We start from the raw sequence: 20,381 nt of genomic DNA, 5'->3' as shown, positions 1-20,381 counted from the left end.
AGAGACGATGCCTCCCTTGATGCAGAAGCTGACATCGCTTACTCCTTCGAAACCCTATGTAGTTTCATATACCAAGGGGAGGGGTTCTCTTCTGCGGAGTCGGATATTCTTAAATACTCCTTTAGAGTTTACTATAAATGTCAAAAATTGGTTGGGGAGGGAAGAACACCATATTCTCCTAGTGCTCCTATTTGGTGTAATTCAAACTTACCTGAGTTTCAGTCCTTGGAGAATGTGGGATACTGGGTTAGAAGAGGGGTTAAATATCTTAACCATTTATTTCTACATGACAAATTTAAATCCTGGCCCCAATTTGTTAACGAATTCCGTGTTCCAACTACAGCTCGCCTGCATTACTTTCAGTTCCGCCATGCTACTCGTTCTCAATTTGGTAGTCTTGAGGTTGCTCTGCGCCCGGGCATTGTTAAATCCTGGTTGCTTAATAAGGACCCTGACAAACTAATCTCTAGATTTTACTCTAATTTGTTGGTATCAACCTTCAGCTGTAAATTGGCCAAAGTCAGATCCAACTGGGAGAACTGGGGGGTGGAAATTTCCTCTGCAGATTGGGCTGATTTTGAGAACTACATGAAGACTGTAATTAGCTCTAGAGATAAACTTATACAAATTCGTTGACTCCATCAATCCTATTACACTCCCCAAAGGATTTCTAAATTTTCAGCAGATACTTCTGATGCATGCTGGAGATGTGGGCACTGCCCAGGCGACTTTAAACATATGACATGGGACTGTACGGTGATTCAGTCCTTTTGGAATAAGGTGATAACTTTCAGAAATGATGAGCTCAGTATTCATGTGGTCTCCTCTTATAAAAACTGTATACTAGGTGTGTTGGATGATGTTCCTTTAAGTAATAGGAAAAAAATTAATCCGCCTACTGTTCTTCTATGCCAAGAAAACGATATCTATTGACTGGAAAACTTCTACTGAAACTTCATTGTCAAAATGGAAACAATTAATAAATTTGTCGCTTCCATTCTATCAACTTACTTGGTTGATAAGAGGGTCTAATACTAAATTCTCTAGGGTTTGGGGGGGTATAGCTCAATAGTGTTGGCTCAGTCAGTGATAATATGGATATTACACCTCATGTCCTTGATTCCTTATAAACATACCTTGCTTTCTTATTGCTTTGTATGCTGCATTCTGATGGATGAATATTCATATTTGCTTATTTCTTACCTTTGTATTGATAATAACCCTATGGAAATAATATTTTGATATGTATGTTAACATCGCTTTGCACTGTCAAGTAATTGTTGGGTTTGTTATAAAAAAATAAATAAAAAGACTTTAAAAAAAAAAAAGTTAGGTGTCATTTTAAACTCATCGAGAAGTTCTGCTACCTGTGTTTGGCTAGATTTTTAACCACATACAGTATACACATGCTCAGAAGTACATTGCTTCCATAAGTTGCATTTCAGATTGTTCACACAGATATCAACTAACTTGGTAAACAGCATTATCAGGTTTTTCAAGGATGCTGTGCAAAAAGTGATGCCAACACAAAGACGGATTTATCACTCTGCTCACACATAATGCTGTGTACACATGATGCAATTTCCTGTCCAACTGACGGGTAATCTGATAGGAAGTTGCCTAGCGTGTACATGTCCAAACTGGTCCCGATCGATAACTGGATTGAGTTTTTTCCTGTGACAATTTTGGAAAATTGGTCCTGTTCTCGAGCGGGAGCAGATAGGGCATGCTGAAATAATCGTCTGATTCTCGTTGATCAGAAGGGAAATTGCACTGTGTGTACCCAGCATAAGGCTTTTCAAAGCATGAACATTGTGTGATGTATTCACATCAGTGTGCCTCATTCATAAATCTCTCTCCCTACTGTGCATGTATGTCGAATAAAATGTACATAAATAATGTAATGGACTACAGACATCAGCGTCACAGAGACCCTCATTTGCTATGTTTCTACATGGTGGAGAACACCAGAAAACTTTAAGGGAATTTCCACTTTTGCATAAAAAACCTCATTCTGCCAGTTTAGCTTTATATAATGGCTAGAGATGGCCCGAGCCTCTGATTTTCGGTTCGTGAACCGCGTTCGCGAACATCCGCGGAAGTTCGCGAACATACACTTCAATTGGGAGGCGAACTTTGAAAACTAGAAACATTTATGCTGGCCACAAAAGTGATGGAAAAGATGTTTCAAGGGGTCCAGCACCTGGAGCTGGGCATGGCGGAGTGAGAGACACGCCAAAAGTCCCCGGGAAAAATCAGGATTTGACGCACAGCAGCGTTTTAAGGGCAGAAATCACATTGCATGCTAAATTGGAGGCCTAAAGTGCTTTAAAACATCTTGCAGGTGTACACATCAATCAGGGAGTGCAATTAGTGTACTGCTTCACACTGACAGACCAAACTCACTGTTTAACTCACCGCAAACAGCTGTTTGCGTAGTAACGGCCCTGCTGGACTGTTGCTCACCATGGCCAGAGTGCAGGCCATGGCGGTTTTCAAGCCTATATGGTCGGGCTGAGGTAGCTGAATGACAGAACAACAGTGACTGAGTGTCCAGCTGATCGAATTTGGTCTGTCCCCAATGAAGCAACGATCTTATTATCTATTTTCTTGGGTCAGGTGTGCCCCCCAACCCCAACACACTCATATAGCCGTCAGTCATTGCTTCAATGAGATACGCAAGCCCCTTCACCGCGGCAAGGTAATGATCACGAAGGGGATTTGACACATGTACATGCCTTTTGTTTTGTTGTTGCAGCTGCAGTGCAGGCAGAAAAATTAGACAGGCATGTACACGCACCAGAAAAATTAGTATAGCGGCCTTAAAAATTCAGGAATCCGCCTGAAGTCCTGGTGGACCCTGTTGGTGGTGGCAGTCAAGCGGCCTGCAGGCAGAGATGCTGTGTGGGGACTGACTTAGTCTTGGGGCAGGCAGCCAGTCACACGTCGTGCAGGCAGAGATGCTGTGTGCGGGGACTGACTTAGTCTTCTTCGGGCGGGCAGTAACCCTCCGTGATCCATGCCTCATTTATTTTGATAAAGGTGAGGTACTGAACACTTTTGTGACCTAGGCAACTTCTCTTCTCAGTGACAATGCCTTCAGCTGCACTGAAGGTCCTTTCTGACAGGACGCTTGAGGCAGGGCAAGACAGAAGTTGGATGGCAAATTGGGACAGCTCTGGCCACAGGTCAAGCCTGCGCACCCAGTGGTCCAGGGGTTCATCGCTGCTCACAGTGTCTACATCCACACTTAAGGCCAGGTAGACGTCTACCTGCCGGTCTAGGCGTTTGTGTGGAGGGTGGATCCGGAAGCGCTAAGGCGAGGCGTTGGACTAAAGAATGTCCGCATGTCCGACATCACCATGAGATCACTAGAGCGTCCTGTCCTTGCCTGCGTGGACATGGGAGGAGGAGGATCACTGGCAGTGGCACCTTTATTCCGTTGAGCTGTGACATCACCCTTAAACGCACTGTAAAGCATAGTTGCCAGCTTGTTCTGCATGTGCAGCATCCTTTCTGCCTTCAGGTGAGTTGGTAACATGTCCGCCACTTTGTGCCTATACCGAGGGTCTAGTAGCGTGGCCACCCAGTACAGCTCATTCCCCTTGAGTTTTTTTATACGGGGGTCCCTCAACAGGCTGGACGGCATGAAAGATGCCATCTGCACAAACTTGGATCCAGACGTACTTTCCAACTCCTCTTGCTCTACCTCAGTGATGTCAGGTAAGTTCTCCTCCTCCCCCCAGCCACGAACAATACCACGGGAGAGTTGAGCAGCACAAGCCCCCTTCGATGCCTGCTGCGGTTGTTCTTCTGCTGCCTCCTCCTCCTCAAACAAAAAAACACCTTCCTCATCATCTGACTCCTCTTCCCCACACGACTCTTCCTCCTCCTCCCCCCTCTGTGCTGCCGCAGGTGTTGAGGAAACATCTGGTTCTGATGAGAATTGATCCCACAACGCTTCCTCCTGTAACTCCAAGGTAAGAAAAGACAAAATGATGAAGAACCGATGCTGCTATTCAGGATTTATTTGTATCACGTAGGCATAACAGGCACACCAGAGGTGAAGGGTGAAGGTACCGGCCTAACAGCCGTTTTGCAGCTACTGCCGCTTTCTCAAAGGCAGGACAGAATAATCAATATATATATATTCCACATGACTACTCACCACACCCCCTCGGCTATGCATCATAGATTGGTATGGCGGCGCCAGTTACGGCGTCCACTTACACTTCCGGGTAATCGCTCGCCCGCTTCCGGGGTCACGTGACGTCTGTAACCAATTGGCGCTCAAGAACGACGAGCCTATCAAAACCTTGGGATAGGCGGCCAATCCGGCGCTACGCTGGCTAACAGTCACGGCGAGCGTTCAATGTTGCTATAGCAACACCAATCATCATGCATATCGCCCGATGGGGGGTGTGTTCCTCCTGTAACTGTTCCTGTTCATGCTCATCCACAGCTTGATCCACCACTCTACACACGGCACGCTCCAGGAAGAAGGCATACGGGATCAAGTCGCTGATGGCGCCTTCACTGTGACTCACCATGTTTGTCACCTCCGGATGAGCCTGCAGGAATTTCGCATGAGTGTCCAGTACTTCGGCCAGAACATCCCCATCTCCCCAGACAGTGTCCTTTGACTGTAGTTGTAGAGATACTGTTTGACGGCTTTCTCCTGTTGTAGCAGGCGGTCGAACATCAGAAGGGTCGAATTCCAGTGAGTTGGGCTATCGTAAATCAAGCGATTCACCGGCAAGTTGTTTCTCCACTGAATATCGGCCAAGCGTGCCATGGCCGTGTAAGACCACCTGAAATGCTCACACAACTACCTGGCCTGCTTTAAGACGTCTTGTAAGCCTGGGTACTTAGACACAAATCTCTGGATTACGAGATTGAGCACATGTGCCATGCAGGGTACATGTGTCAACTTTCCCAAATTCAAAGCCGAAATGAGATTACTGCCATTGTCACACACCATGTTGCCGATCTCCAGTTGGTACGGGGTCAGCCACTTATCCACCTATTTGTTAAGAGCAGCCAGGAGAGCTACTCCAGTGTGACTCTCCGCTTTGAGGCAAGACATATCTAAGATGGCGAGACACCGTCGTACCTGGCATGCAGCATAGGCCCTGGGGAGCTGGGGCTGTGTAGCTAGAGAGGAGATCGCAGCACCAGTAGAGTTGTGCTGCCACTCAGCCAAGGAGGAGGATGACAGCGAAGAGGATGTAGCAGGAGGAGGAGGAGGAGAAGGAGAGGAGGTGGCAGCAGGCCTGCCTGCAAGCCGTGGAGATGTCACAAGTTGGTCCGCTGCACAGCCACGTACTCCCTGCTTGCCATCGGTCACCAGGTTGACCCAATGGGCTGTGTAAGTAATATACCTGCCCTGACCGTGCTTGGCAGACCAGGCATCCGTGGTCAGATGGACCCTTGACCCAACGCTGTGTGCCAGAGATGACACCACTTGGCATTCTTACACTTGGCTTTCGGTACAGTTTGGGTATCACCTTTTTTGAGAAATAATTGCGGCCTGGTATCTTCCACTGCGGTGTCCCAATGGCCACAAATTTTCTTAAGGCCTCAGAGTCCACCAGCTGGTATGGTAACAGCTGGCGGGATAACAGTTCCACCAAGCCAGCTGTCAGATGCCGGGCAAGGGGGTGACTGGCAGACATTGGCTTCTTCCGCTCAAAGATTTCCCTCACGGACACCTGGCTACTCCTGTGGGCAGAGGAGCAGGAGCCGCTCAAGGCGAGAGGCCTTGAAGGTGCGAGAGAGAAAGCTTTTGCTCAAGTGGTCTTCCCATTGCAGTTTGTGTCTTTTCAGCATGTGCCTTCGTAAGGCAGTTGTCCCTACATGGGTGATGGCCTTTCCACGGCTCAATTTTTGGTTGCAGAGAGTACAGATGGCATTGCTCTGATCTTTGGCATACACACTAAAAACCGTCCATACCGCTGAGCCACCCTGGGGTGTGGACACTATGGTGGTGTCAGCAGCTGACGTTGAAGGGCATGTTGGTTGGCTGTCCATAGGTGGCGATACATGACGCCGGACACTGCCACCACCTGTTTCTGACAATGAGCTCCCCCCTGCTTCTTTCAGCAACTCGTTTCCTCTTACTCCTCTCTGACTCCCCCTCTGAACTGTCCCCCTGTTCATCTCCTCTATTGGGAACCCACGTGGCATCTGTATCATCATAATCTTCATAATCATCCTCCCCAGCTTTGCTTGTATCAAACACCTCCAAAACGGCACCAACAGCAGGTACTTCATCATCCCCCTCCTCACACGTTATGTCCATAGTGTCGCCTAACTCAGACATATGAGGTGGTGTAACTTGCTTAGCGCCTTCATCTTGTTATAACAATAATGGCTGTGAATCAGTGATTTCCCCACCAAATAACTCCTGCGAAGTGTCAAATGTAGCGGATGTGGTACTTGTAGTAGCTAGTGGCTGCGGAAGATGAGGTGTTCTGTGTTTAATAGTCAACCACGTTCTGACAATCTTGGGAGTTGATGGGACGTGCCTTCTTCTGAGCACTGTACTTTGGGCCAGGGCCACACGAAATCACGTCAGCACGACCTCAAACAGACCTGCCGGATGGCCTGCCTCTGGGTCTGCCTCTGGCTCTGCCTGTTGTTTTTTCTATATCGGGGGGATGAAGTGAAAGGTATGCACTGACTTGACTAATACAATGTGCAGTCACACAGGTGCAGTGAAAGGTATGCAGTGACTGATATTACAATACAATGTGCAGCTGTCACACAGGTGCAGTTAACAGGTATGCACGGACTGGTATACATAGAGCGTGCGGTCACACAGGTGCAGTGAACAGGTATGCAGGGATTGGTATTACAAATGTGCAGCTGTCACACACAGGTCCCATGTACAGGTGCAGTGACTGGTGGTATATTACACTGCTTGCGCTCACGTAAGTGCACTGAACAGGTTACAGGTATGCACTGCAGTGATTGGTATTACAAATGTGCAGCTGCCTGTCACACACACACACAGGTACCATGAACAGGTGCAATGACTCACGCAGGTATAGGTAGGTAGGTGTACTGAACAGTGAACAGGTGCAGTGATTGGGATTACAAATGTGCAGCTGCCTGTCACACACACAGCTACCTGTGTGTGTGACAGGCAGCTGCACATTTGTAATCCCAATCACTGCACCTGTTCACTGTTCAGTACACCTACCTACCTATACCTGCGTGAGTCACTGAATGTGCTGGGTCTGGCAGTGGCACAGTAGGAATTACCAAGGCTGTCTATGCAACACATGTGTCTGTGGGGGACACACACACAAAAAAAATACATCACAAGAACAAGATTAGCTCTCAAAAGAGCTGTTGAGGGGTGCTTTTTTAGCAATAAGAATCTACAAGGGTGTAACTAAGCTTTCCCTATAGCTCTCTCTGCAGCAGCAGCTCTTCCTTCTGTAATTACTGCAGGCACACAAGTGAGTCCAATGCCTGAAGGTGCCTGCCTTTTATAGGGGGGGGGGGGGGCTCCAGGAGGGAGTGTAGCATGATTGGCTACAATGTGCCTGCTGACTGTGATGTAGAGGGTCAAAGTTGACTCTAATGATGCACTATGGGGGCGAATCGAACTTCCGGAAAAGTTTGTGGTTCTCCGCGATCGCAAACCCCGGAAGTTTGCCGGTTCCCGTTTGCCGGCGAACTGTTCGGGCCACACAGGTGCAGTTAACAGGTATGCACGGACTGGTATACATAGAGCGTGCGGTCACACAGGTGCAGTGAACAGGTATGCAGGGATTGGTATTACAAATGTGCAGCTGTCACACACAGGTCCCATGTACAGGTGCAGTGACTGGTGGTATATTACACTGCTTGCGCTCACGTAAGTGCACTGAACAGGTTACAGGTATGCACTGCAGTGATTGGTATTACAAATGTGCAGCTGCCTGTCACACACACACACAGGTACCATGAACAGGTGCAATGACTCACGCAGGTATAGGTAGGTAGGTGTACTGAACAGTGAACAGGTGCAGTGATTGGGATTACAAATGTGCAGCTGCCTGTCACACACACAGCTACCTGTGTGTGTGACAGGCAGCTGCACATTTGTAATCCCAATCACTGCACCTGTTCACTGTTCAGTACACCTACCTACCTATACCTGCGTGAGTCACTGAATGTGCTGGGTCTGGCAGTGGCACAGTAGGAATTACCAAGGCTGTCTATGCAACACATGTGTCTGTGGGGGACACACACACAAAAAAAATACATCACAAGAACAAGATTAGCTCTCAAAAGAGCTGTTGAGGGGTGCTTTTTTAGCAATAAGAATCTACAAGGGTGTAACTAAGCTTTCCCTATAGCTCTCTCTGCAGCAGCAGCTCTTCCTTCTGTAATTACTGCAGGCACACAAGTGAGTCCAATGCCTGAAGGTGCCTGCCTTTTATAGGGGGGGGGGGGGGGGCTCCAGGAGGGAGTGTAGCATGATTGGCTACAATGTGCCTGCTGACTGTGATGTAGAGGGTCAAAGTTGACTCTAATGATGCACTATGGGGGCGAATCGAACTTCCGGAAAAGTTTGTGGTTCTCCGCGATCGCAAACCCCGGAAGTTTGCCGGTTCCCGTTTGCCGGCGAACTGTTCGGGCCATCTCTAATAATGGCTATAAAGCAAGGATATTTGCAATTTATTATTTAGAATGATTAGTGTTTTATGTGCATATAAAACACAGTCACTGATAGGGCTTTTACCCCTCACCACTTTTTGCCATTGCCTAACTCCTGGCTCAATGGGCTACAATAAATTCCCGCAGGATTTTATTAGTGAAAAGATTTTCCATCCCTTTGTCTATTTCCTAAAAATAAAAAAAAAATTTAAAAATCGCCCATTCCTGTATGCAGAGAGTATTAGTGTCCTTCGAATGTTGTACAAGCTTCCCTCTTGCCACTAGGGTGCCAATTTCTTCAAAGAGGCGATCCCCAGGCCCTGCTTTGATAACAGCACTAAATTTACCTGATGTAGGTAATACATAAGATGCTCTCCTATTTGGTTTTACTAAACTCTTCAGGTTCTTCCCACAATTTTCTGACAGTTGGACACTTCCACCACATACAAAGGTTTGTACCATCCTCACACCCACATTGCAGCATTTATAAAAAAAAAACCTGAAATAGTATTTTCGGCCTTATGTTCAGGCTTTAGGTGCCAAAGTAATACCTGCATAGTATGGATGCTCTTATAATAGAGCAAGATGTCAGATGCGGATAGGCCCTCAGCTTTTATCTCTAGAGAAAATATCGTAGCTCATTCTTCTGTTCGTTCCAGCTGACGTAAAGTTCTATAAGAGCCTATGCTACTCCTTAAGCCATGTTTTCATGATAGTAAAGGGCAAACATTGCATAATATATAAAATCCAGTGCTAGTTCACTTTACGGGACTAGCAGGGAAATTCTGCTAACGTGATTGGGTGGACCGTACACTCTCAAACTGCTAGGATTCCAATAGGTTGTAGTTAACTATGCTCACACTATTTAACCAATCACAACGCTTTGTGCTGTAAGAGAGTACTGTGATTGGAGAACTGTTCCCCATGAAGTTTCCTGCTGGGTCCTCTAAAGTGAACTAGCGCCTACAATCCTAAACAGGATCTGTCTTCATTTTGATATCTATCCTACTCAATGCATTGAGACATGGCCGGTCCCACCCACTAAGCTTCTTACTACATTCTGTAATCAGTGTTTGATAAATTACTAGTAGAGTACAGATTAGAATGATTGATGATTAACACTGTTTATTATTAAGTCCAGTCTTCTTTAACCTTCCCGTCTTTTGGTACTAGTGATATAAATGCTTTAGTGTGTTTCGAGAAGGTTGTTTTACATCTGCATTTACTAGTGTACAGAATTGAGGGTGCAAGCTCTGGTGAAAGATATTGGTAGAATTCAATCAGGATGCGGTCAGAGTGTGATTTTCTTTTTTTTCTTGCTTCTTTAAATTCAAGTTCTGAAATTGGGGCATCTAATCATTCTTGATTTTCATCAACTTATTTTTGGTAAAATTTGCTGCTCTAAAAAGCAATAAGGCTGCAAGGGGCATGTAGGAAGCTAGGATCAAGAGGGCCTGACCACACAAGACTGCTTTCTTCTGTTTTTGAATATTTATTGACTTACACTTACTGTGGGTCCCGTGGGATACAGAACGAACATTTCAGAGCGCTGTGCCTTGCCTGCAAACATACCTCTGTAAACCAGGTCAGGTATTCTTTAAAGCGTACCCAAAGTAAAAATGAAACCAAACATTTGGATAGTCCAGAGGTTTCTTCGATCATCCTACAGGCCACAGTACCAGCGCCGGGTACCTCTAAACTTTTTTTTCCTCCGTACACAACGCCCTTTTTTCTACACACTGTCCCCCCCCCCCCCCCCCAGCACTCTATACATAACAATTGATACAACACCAAAACCTGCCAATGGCAACTACAGTGTCAGAGGTGCAAGAAGGGAATGGGGAACAGTGTGTTAATGATTAACACTATTAAAAGTATCTATAGAAGTGGTTATTATGAGCACAGGACCAATAGAAAGCTAATACTGTAGTTGAGGGAGGACCCTTTGGGGCCCCTCTGCCCCAAGAGCCCTGATGCGGTCGCTACCTCTGCACCCCCTATTGCTATGCCCCTGGTGTGGACCTTGCTCCAAGTGCTATTAATATGCCAATTCATACTATATATTTCTATACAAAACATGAGCGTGTATACTTTATGGAGAAGTCTATAAATATATGTCATTATTTTGCAGAAGAATTTTGAAGAACAGAGTGAAAGAATTATCAACTTCTCAGGAGGAAAAGGCTGGTGTTAGACAGTCAGTGAGTCCACAGAAGATCAGTGTCTACAGCATTGATGGAGCAATCAGTAAGTACAGTTACAGTTGTGCTCATAAGTTTACCTTGGCAGCATTTATGATTTCTTCATTATTTTTCATAGAATACGAATGATAACACAAAACCTTTTATTTCACTTATGGTTGGTGGTTGGCTGAAGCCATTTTTTGTCAATTAACTGTTTACTCTTTTTAAACCATAATCACTACGCAAAGTACCCAAATGATCCTGATCAAAATTTGCATTGTTAAAAAGGTAATAAATACGGCAGCCTCTATATCCCCCTCACCACTTCAGGTGTCCTTTAAAATATGGTTGCTGCCATTACTAACTTGTTTTATAAAAATGTCACTGTACAGGATGCTATTGCTTTAGTTAATTACAGCCTAGTAGCAAGCAGGCAACAGTTAAAGAGAAACTCCAACCAAGAATTGAACTTTTTCCCAATCAGTAGCTGATACCCCATTTTACATGAGAAAGACAATAATTTTCACAAACAGACCATCAGGGGGCGCTGTGTGACTGATTTTGTGCTGAAACCCCTCCCACAAGAGGCTCTAAATACCGCGGTACTGCTGGCAAACTGCCACAATGTAACAATGTTCAGAGACAGGAAATAGCTGTTATTAGCTGTCTGTAACAGACAGAGCAGCTAGAAACAGCTAAATAACCTGCCCACAGTAACAATGTCACCATGTAATAAATGTCAGAATGTGAATCTGGGAGAGGAAAGATTTTACAATGAGCAAACACTGACTAAATCATTTATACATAATTATGGTAAAAAATGAAGCACTTTTTTTACTACATTATTTTCACTGGAGTTCCTCTTTAAAGCCTTGCACCTGCACAGTAGAGCGTAAACAAGCACAGATGTTTCCGTTGGAGCCTGAGTGGAAAGCAGCTAATGCATCTGCAGGGCCAATTCTTGGGCAGTGCGGGCAGGGCGACCGCCCTGAGAGCAGACCGGCGAGTAGAAGAGGGGCGAAGCCAGTAGGAAATAACCGCTAGGGAGCTGGTGACGCGTGGTGCAGCCAAACAGAAGAAGATTACCAACGCAATCACCTTCCTTGACTCCTCCTAGGTTGCAACAAAGACGCGATGAAAAAGCTCGGCACTGCTAACAGTGGTTTTATTGCTAATGCACTTACATTCAATTCTTTTTCAAAAAAGTGTATCTTGTGCAAACAAGACATATAACAATGGAGATGATACTTATCGTGTACAGAGTGAAGGGGATGTGGAATTGGCAGTGGGTTCCGCCTAGTGCATGGCCTGACGACCGTTTCGCTTCAATAGCTTCTTGTGAGGCTTAGATGTGCACAACATCTCCATTGTTATATGTCTTTGCACAAGATGAAATTTTTTTGAAAAGGATTGAATGTAAGTGCATTAGCAATAAAACCACAGTTAGCAGTGCCGAGCTTTTTCATTGTGTCTCTTTGTTGCTGCAATATATTGTCTTGGCTCTGAGCACGCTGACAGGCTGCACATCGCCATCTGAGTTGTCCTCTCCATGTTTGTTTGCCTCTGAGTGCTAACCCATTACTCTTTGTTACTCCTCCTAGGTTGCCTGCCTCTGACGTCAAGTCATCATCACGTCACCACCGCGTGATGACACCTGATGTCCTGTAGCGGTACTGCAGGCTGTCAGTATGCGGGCACCCATGGAGGAGTTGGCTTTCTGAGCTCTCTTCGCCTGTGTGTTTTCCTGGTCCCTGCTTCCTCCTGGGTGAGCGGCTGGCCACTAGTAAGTAGGCAGATCTACTTGTGACCTGTGGCTGTGTGACTGTCCCTAAAAAGTAAGGTTTTGCGAGTCCATGCGGGTGTGGGGGGAGGAGGCGCAAGTTTTACATCCTTGTTCTGGGTGCAATTTAGCCTAGAAACTACCCAGTGCATCTGCACGCATCAGCACACAGTTATTGTATTTGTTTTGTCTGGGGGTCCCAGCACAGGATCGGGCTGGTTGAGAACGAGGGAAGCTTCATTAGGATCCAAAGGCCTCTCCCCTTCCAAGGTAAGTACTCCCCAGGGGCACTTTTTTCCTTAGAGGTTTTCTTTAAAAAGCGCTGCTAGTGTGAACCCAGCCTTTACTGAACAGGAATAAGCACACAGGTCAGGTGGTCAAGCCTTTAAAGGGACTCCGAGCAGTGCAGTAACTATGGAAAGATGCATACCATTTTGAAGCTCGATTTCTCCTCTTTCTATTGATATATAAAACGCCACCCTATGCCTTTTGGTTTTCGCAATTTTCGCGATCGAAATCGTGGCCGCCATCTTGGATTCCTTATTCAGCATTGTATTATGCAGGACGACACTCTACCCAGTGTCGGCAGCTCCATTCAGCACAATGCAATGAAATACAAGGAACCCAGGGGGATATAATTACAAACATCATGCCGGTAGGTGTGAGGATATAATTAATTAGTTGTGGGTATGCTTAAAGGCATACCCACAGGCACTGCTCGGAGTCCCTTTAACAGTTGCCTGCTTGCTACAAGGCTCTAATCAACTAAAGCAATAGCTTCCCCTAATGTGACATTTGTATAAAACAAGTAAGTAATGACAGCTGCCATATTTTAAAGGACACCTGAAGTGAAAGGGATATCGAGGCTGCCATATTTATTGCCACAATGCAAATTGCCTGGCTGTCCTGCTAATCCTTTGTCTCTAATACTTTTAGCCATAGACCCTAAACAAGCATGCAGTTCAGATGTTTCTGACTGAAATATGACAGGGTTTGCCGCATGCATGTTTCGGGTGAGTGATTTAGACACTATTGAAGCCAGAGGGATCATCAGGACACAAGGCAACTGGTATGGTTTAAAAGGAAATAAATAGTGTCTTATATTAATTGTTGCACCAAAAGATGTGCTAGTGCTTATTTTCAGATGATGCTTTATATTTCCATGAACTCACTAGTTCCTGTGTTGTGTGTTCCTGCCTTCCCCACTGTGCCGCCTCTTTCTCTGCTAGATCTACTTCTTGCATGCCCCTGGGTCCCCCTTGTATCTTTAGTGTCCTCTTCTGTACCCATGCCCTCCCCTGCCCTCCTTTGTCACATGTTCCCCTATGTCCTCTACTGTCCCCCATGTTTCTCTGGTGTCCCCTTTGTCCTCCGACATCCCCCTGCATCCTCCTCTAGCCCCCAGGTCCATGCCACACTGTCCCCTGTGTCCTCAGATGTCCCCCTGCATCCTTTTCTTTCCCCCTGCTCCACGTCGCCGTGTCCCTGAGCTTCAACCTATGGTGACTACTCGCTGAGTAGCATTGAGTGCAGTTATTGGTCCAATGACAGAGCCATGGTCCTGCCCGCAAGACCATCGGCACAAAGTGCCATACTTTTCCCCTTACTGTTGTTAGGGCTTACTTTTGGGATAGAGCTTATATTTCAAGCATGCTCTAGATTCCTGCTAGGGCTTACTTTCAGGGGATGTCTTAATTTCAGGGAAAGAGGGTATGGGAGCCTCTATATGCCTCTCAATTCAGGTGTCCTTTAAGACGCCAATAGGTTAGATATTACTAAACTATGTAATAGGTTTAGTACTAAAAATAATTGTTTGTTTGTTTACCAGGACATATAGTAAATGTCATATTTGTGTAGAGCTCCACCAGTTTTTTGGCAAGAATAATTGACACACCAAAAGTCCTTTTAAGGGCTTTTAAGTGCTTTTCTGATTGCCAGCGTTTTGAAAAGCACTTAGACAATAAAATCCTAGAGTTTTTATCAAAATTGCAAAAGTACTGCTTTTAGCATTTTTTTCAGTGATTGCGAGAAATAAAATCGCTAACGGCCCATACCCACAATGCAATGTTCACAGCGATTTTTCTGACAACTGCCAATTTTTTTTGAGCAATGAGCAATAGTTTCCAGGATCTCACAACATGGGTACAGGCACGCAATTACACGAATGGTATCTTGTGACCTGTAATCGTCGATCCCCGATGACTCCTGCTCAAAGTACCACGATTGCTCGACATCCCGTTTGCGCTCGCCTTGTGCCATCACATGTTCCCGCGGGTAGGAAGATGGATGGGGAATCGTTCCTTGGATGGGGGTGCTGTGAGGTTCCCCCGATCCATCTTCAGGTGAGTACTGAGCTTAAGGGCCCATTCACACTAGAGCGTTTTGCCGCGATTTCAGCTAAACACTCAAACGCTAGCGCTTTTTAAAAGCGCTTGTGTAATAAAACCCTATGGACCCGTTCTTACTTGGGCAATTTGCGCTAATTGCCGCAAAATCGCCCAAAAAACGCAAACGCGTTGCCTGCACCATTTTCAGGCGATTTCCCGGCCATCACATTTCAGTGCTATAGAAGCGCTAAACGCGATTGCGGTAAAATCGCCGCAGTGTTCAGTGATGTTTCCGCTGAAAAATCACTCATGCAAAACGCCGGCAAAAATCACCAGCGTTTTGCGTCTCTAAGTGTGAATGGGCCCTTAGAAAACACTTAATGACTGATGTGATGATCGGTGTAGAACAGCCCGGACAGGCTTGTCACTCACCATCTTGTTTACTGCCACAGCAAAGCAACACTGTCTCCTACTGACAAAACATTACCACATGAAAGTGCAGATGGAGCAACAAAAATTCAGAAGCATGTATAGTATTTCTAACATTTCAAGTGTCCTGACTCTATAATGTTTATGACATACACAATAAATAAATAAAGAAAGCTAAAACACTATACATTACTTTAAAGAGGAACTCCAGTCCACTGATGATGCGATCAATATCTGCCTAGAGCTCATCAACGACCACCTTGATAAGCCAGACACGTATGCTAAAATACTTCTCCTGGATTTCAGCTCGGCCTTTAACACCATCTGCCCACGCATTCTCCAACGGGACCTAGCTGCACTTGGAGTCCACCCAAGCCTACAACTCTGGATCACAGACTTTCTTTCCAATAGGTCCCAAGTCGTCAGACTGGGTGACATCCACTCTCGACCTGCGGCCACGAACACTGGAGCACCTCAAGGCTGCGTACTGTCACCACTGCTGTTCTCCCTCTACACAAACAATTGAAGGTCTGAGGCAGACTCTGTCAAGGTCATCAAATTCGCTGATGACACCACCATCGTTGGCCTTGTCACCAAGGATAATGTCCAGGAGTACAGCAAGCAGGTAGGCCTGGTGCACACCAAAAACCGCTAGCAGATCCGCAAAATGCTAGCAGATTTTGAAACGCTTTTTGTTATTTTTCTATGGCGTTTTGCGGATTGCTGCAGCGGATTTCAGTAAAGTAGATTTCATATATTGTTACAGTAAAGCTGTTACTGAACAGCTTCTGTAACAAAAACGCCGGCAAAACCGCTCTGAACAGGCGTTTTTCAGAGCGGTTTGCGTTTTTCCTATACTTAACATTGAGGCAGAAACGCACCCGCAATCCAAAAAATGCCTCACCCCGGCATTTTTCGTTTCTGCAAAACGCCTCCCACTCTGGTGTGCACCACCCCATTGAGATACATTGACCAAGTGGATCCGCAGCCGCAAGCGGCTGCAGAAACGCTGAAAAAGCCGCTCGGTGTGCACCAGCCCGTAGAGAGAATTTGCAACTGGAGCAAGGAGAACAGGCTGGTGCTAAACACCGCAAAGACCGTTGAGTTAATCATTGACTGTAGGAAGGCTGCTCCCCCCCGCACCTTCAATCTACATTGGCGGCAATGAGGTAACCAGAGTACCCTGCGCCCGGCTTCTGGGCACTACCATCTCTAGTGGCCTCAGCTGGAAGCCCAACATCACTGCCACCCAACGCAAAGCCCAACAGAGACTCTTCTTCCTCCGCCAGCTGAGGAAGTTCGGCATGACTCAAGAAATTTTAACCAGCTTTTACTCCGCCACCATTGAGTCGATCCTCTGCTCTTCCATCTTGGTGTGGTATACTGGCGCCACCGTCAATGATAGAGACAAACTACAGAGGGTCATCAGGTCAGCAGAGAGGATCATTGGGTGCCCCCTCCCCTCACTTGCCCTACTGCACAACAAAAGACTAAAAACCAGGGCATTGAGAATTGCAAACGACCCCTCACACCCAGGCCACCGCTATTTCAACATTCTGCCCTTGGGACGGAGGCTACGAGCCATCCCCACTAAAACCACGAGACACAGGAACTCGTTCTTCCCCTCGGCTGTCAGCCTCCTAAACTCCCTCCACATTCTACCATCAAAGCAAGCCCCAACGAGCGGCGAGGCCGGCGGTGCTACGGCTGACCAGCCGACCAGCCCACAAGACTAAATATTAGACATCCCAGTGACACACTGGGATTGTAATGTGTTCCACAATGTACTGTTAACTGACACCTGTTGTGTATTCTGTCTCTTTCTATGTACTCTTCCTGAGCTATTTGTATTGTGCCAAAAACAATTCCAAGCATGACCCCTCATGCTTGGCGAAATAAAAATGATTCTGATTCTGATAATGTAATTAAGAAAGTGCTTAATTTTTACAATAATCATGTATGAATGATTTAGTCAGTGTTTGCTCATTGTAAAATCTTCCCTCTCTCTGATTTACATTCTGACATTTACCATATGGTGACATTTTTACTGGTGGCAGGTGATGTCAGTGGAAGGAGATACCACTTGCTTTTTTAGCAGTTGAAAAGAGCTGTTATTTCCCACAATGCAACAAGGCTCCCACAGTGTTGATGCCAGTACCTAGGTGCTCACATCACACTGTGGGAGGGGTTTCACCACAATATTAGCCATACAGAGTCCTCTGGTGATCCGTTTGAGAAAAGGAAAACATTTCTCATGGGAAAGGGTGAATCAGCTACTGATTGGGATGAAGTTCAATTCTTGGTTACGGTTTCTCTTTACCATCACTTTACATTAGATTAAACTGTCAGTCCATGGGAGGTATATTAAAGAGGCACCTTAGTCACATATAGTAGAATGTACTAAATTATTCAGGAAACCCACTTTTATGGTAACTATCCCTGTTTAAACATCAGAAAAACTTCCTATAAGTACTGTATTATTGCGGTGTATCAGTAAGTAGCCCAGCCCTCACAGTGATGTCTATCCTAGGCTGTTTCGATATGTGGAATTTTCCTCCCAGAGCATTCTTGGAGACCAGGTATAATTTCAGCTGACTTCAGAACATAAGTAAACAAACATTCTGCAGTGATCACCTGCCAGCATTAACCCTTTCTGGACCAGCACCCTCTGCCCCCTTAAGGACCAGAGGGTGCTGGTCCAGCAAACCGCCGCTACCCGACGAATCACCGCAAGTTACCGTCGCTCCCGCCGTACACGCCGCTCTGTCCCCGCCGCAGGCTGCTCTCTCTGCCGTCGCTATGACGGCAGAGCGCTGTGCGCCGGTCAGGAGCCGCTTTCATTGGCTCCTGACCCTGTCATTCCATGTAAGCCAATGGGAACGGCTTACATGAATGACAGGGCCAGGAGCCAATGAAAACGGCTCCTGCCCGGCTCACAGTGCTCTGCCGTCATAGAGGCGGCAGGGCAGCACATTGCGGCGGGGGCAGAGCGGACCGAGCGACGCGGACGGGCTGGAAAGCGTAGTCAATGGGACGTAGAGTTTACGTCCGGTCAGGACCGCAGCGCCCCCTGCCCGACGTAGATTTATACTCGCTCGGTCCGCAGGTAGTTAAAGATGTCACCGCCAGTGAAATTTCAGAGAGTAAATCAGGGCGAGGGAAGATTTTACAATGGGTAAACACTGACTTTTGACAATTGACAATTTTATTCATTACCTTATTTTCAGCACAGTACAGATTCAATGTTCCGTGTGTCAATGCTGTGTAACAAGTACAATACCTGGTTAAATATCCACTCTGTAGATTGATGGAATAATTTGTAAGGATTACCTATTCTTCTTTTTTTCCCCGATAGCAAGTCATCACACAGCTGCAACCAACCGTGGTTACTCTCGGAAACAGGATGGAGGCTACTACAGCATATGACTCTGGGAAATTTCCAGCTGATTAATATGGCACAGAAATAAACATTGTCATGCATGTATGTGTTTGATTTATGTAACCTAAAGTACAGCTCTGGCCAAGAAGAAAATGTCTGTAAAGCTACATACACACCCATGATCATTTCAGGTGGAAATCTAGCGTGTGCTCCTGTTCCACGATGTCGGTTACCTCCTCTCCAAAAATTATTTATTGGCTGCTGCGGTTGTCCCCACAGTAGTGCACCTCCTTCTTCTCCCCCAGAACAGGTCACTTGGCAGATAGCTGACTAACATGTCTGCACAAGTGTTCTATAACTGTCACCCATAATGATTATTCCAGGAACAATTATCCTTGGTGTGGTATAAAACATGCGGCTTGGTATAAAGAATATCATTCATTTAAAGTAAACGAAATAGCAATTTTTAAACACAAAACTTTCTTTGTTTACATATCTACATGGTACCCATCTCCTGCCCTTGATAGACTTCAAGTGCAATAGAAATTTGAGAGCTAATCAGCCTTTTCAAGTACAATTTCTGATTATCTGATTCATATAAAAAATATTTATTCACCCCACCTCTACCAGAGGCTGGGAGCCTGGGGGTTCTGCTCAGAATCTCAGCTGTTCCAAGCACTACTCATTTCTGGACAGAGATTTCTGATGTTGTCCCTGCAATCAGTTGGAGCCACTCTTATAAATTCAAGGTCACTGCTTTGGATCACTTTGGCCTCCACTTTCCACATCTCTAGTTCTTTCTTTGCTATATTCTTAAAAGCAGAAGTGTTTTTTTGTTTTTTTTTAGCTCAGTATTAAGGTAAAACTGGTACTTCCTTCCTTCATCAAAAATAAATATGTACACAACAAATTTTTCTGCCTTTGTTCCCCTACCTCTGAGGGCCCTTTTCCACTAGCAATTGTAATCGCTAAACGGTAGCAATTGCGATTTGTCACTAATTTTTACACGCGATCGCGATATTGCATACGCAATGCAATTGTAAAATCGCTGTAAAAATCGCTATCGAATGTGATCACGCTTTTGTAAAAATCAAATCGCAATAGTGGAAAATACCTACCACGATTCCTATGTTAAAGTGGCAACCCTAGCGATTCAAACATCGCAATCGCTGCTAGTGGAAAAGGGCCTAGTTCCACTATGGCGAATTTGCATGTATTATCTGCATGCAAATTTGCATAGCAATATATTTCACTAGACCTGTTTCCATTGCAGGATCCCAAAAAATTTCGTGCGCCCTCCCCCCCCAGGCTGGAAAAAAAAATCCCACGTGTTTTACGCATTTTTGCATTTATGTGTGTGCGTTTTCGCTTGCAGAAGTAATGAATGGCGACGGGGAAGTAAAGTAAAAAAATTGATTTTCAAAGTAAAGCCCATGTTTTCCTATGGCACCTTTCACACTTAACGCGTTTTAGCTGAAATCTTTTTCACAATGCACTGCTATGGAAAAAAAAAAAAGGCGTACTAACGCGTATCAACTGATTACGTGTAAATGGGCCCTAAGGCCTCGTTCACAACTAAAATCGTAATCGTAAATGTAAGTGTTTTTCGATTTTGTGCGGCAGGTTTTTTT

The 20,381-nt window shown here is 45.7% G+C and overlaps 1 protein-coding gene across 1 annotated transcript in view; it reads left to right on the top strand.

Moving 5' to 3' along the window:
- CFAP276 (cilia and flagella associated protein 276) overlaps positions 1–18,851 on the top strand; it is a 53,957-nt gene extending 35,106 nt beyond the window's left edge. Inside the window, exon 5 of the mRNA XM_068265521.1 lies at positions 18,727–18,851. Coding sequence (XP_068121622.1) covers positions 18,727–18,797 — 71 coding nt within the window. The 3' untranslated portion in view covers positions 18,798–18,851. The remainder of the gene's footprint in view (positions 1–18,726) is intronic.
- Positions 18,852–20,381: the final 1,530 nt, after the last annotated feature.

This window comes from Hyperolius riggenbachi, chromosome 2 (genome assembly GCF_040937935.1).
Source record: "Hyperolius riggenbachi isolate aHypRig1 chromosome 2, aHypRig1.pri, whole genome shotgun sequence".
Lineage (NCBI taxonomy): Eukaryota > Metazoa > Chordata > Amphibia > Anura > Hyperoliidae > Hyperolius > Hyperolius riggenbachi.
This window is presented reverse-complemented; position numbering and strand designations above follow the sequence as displayed.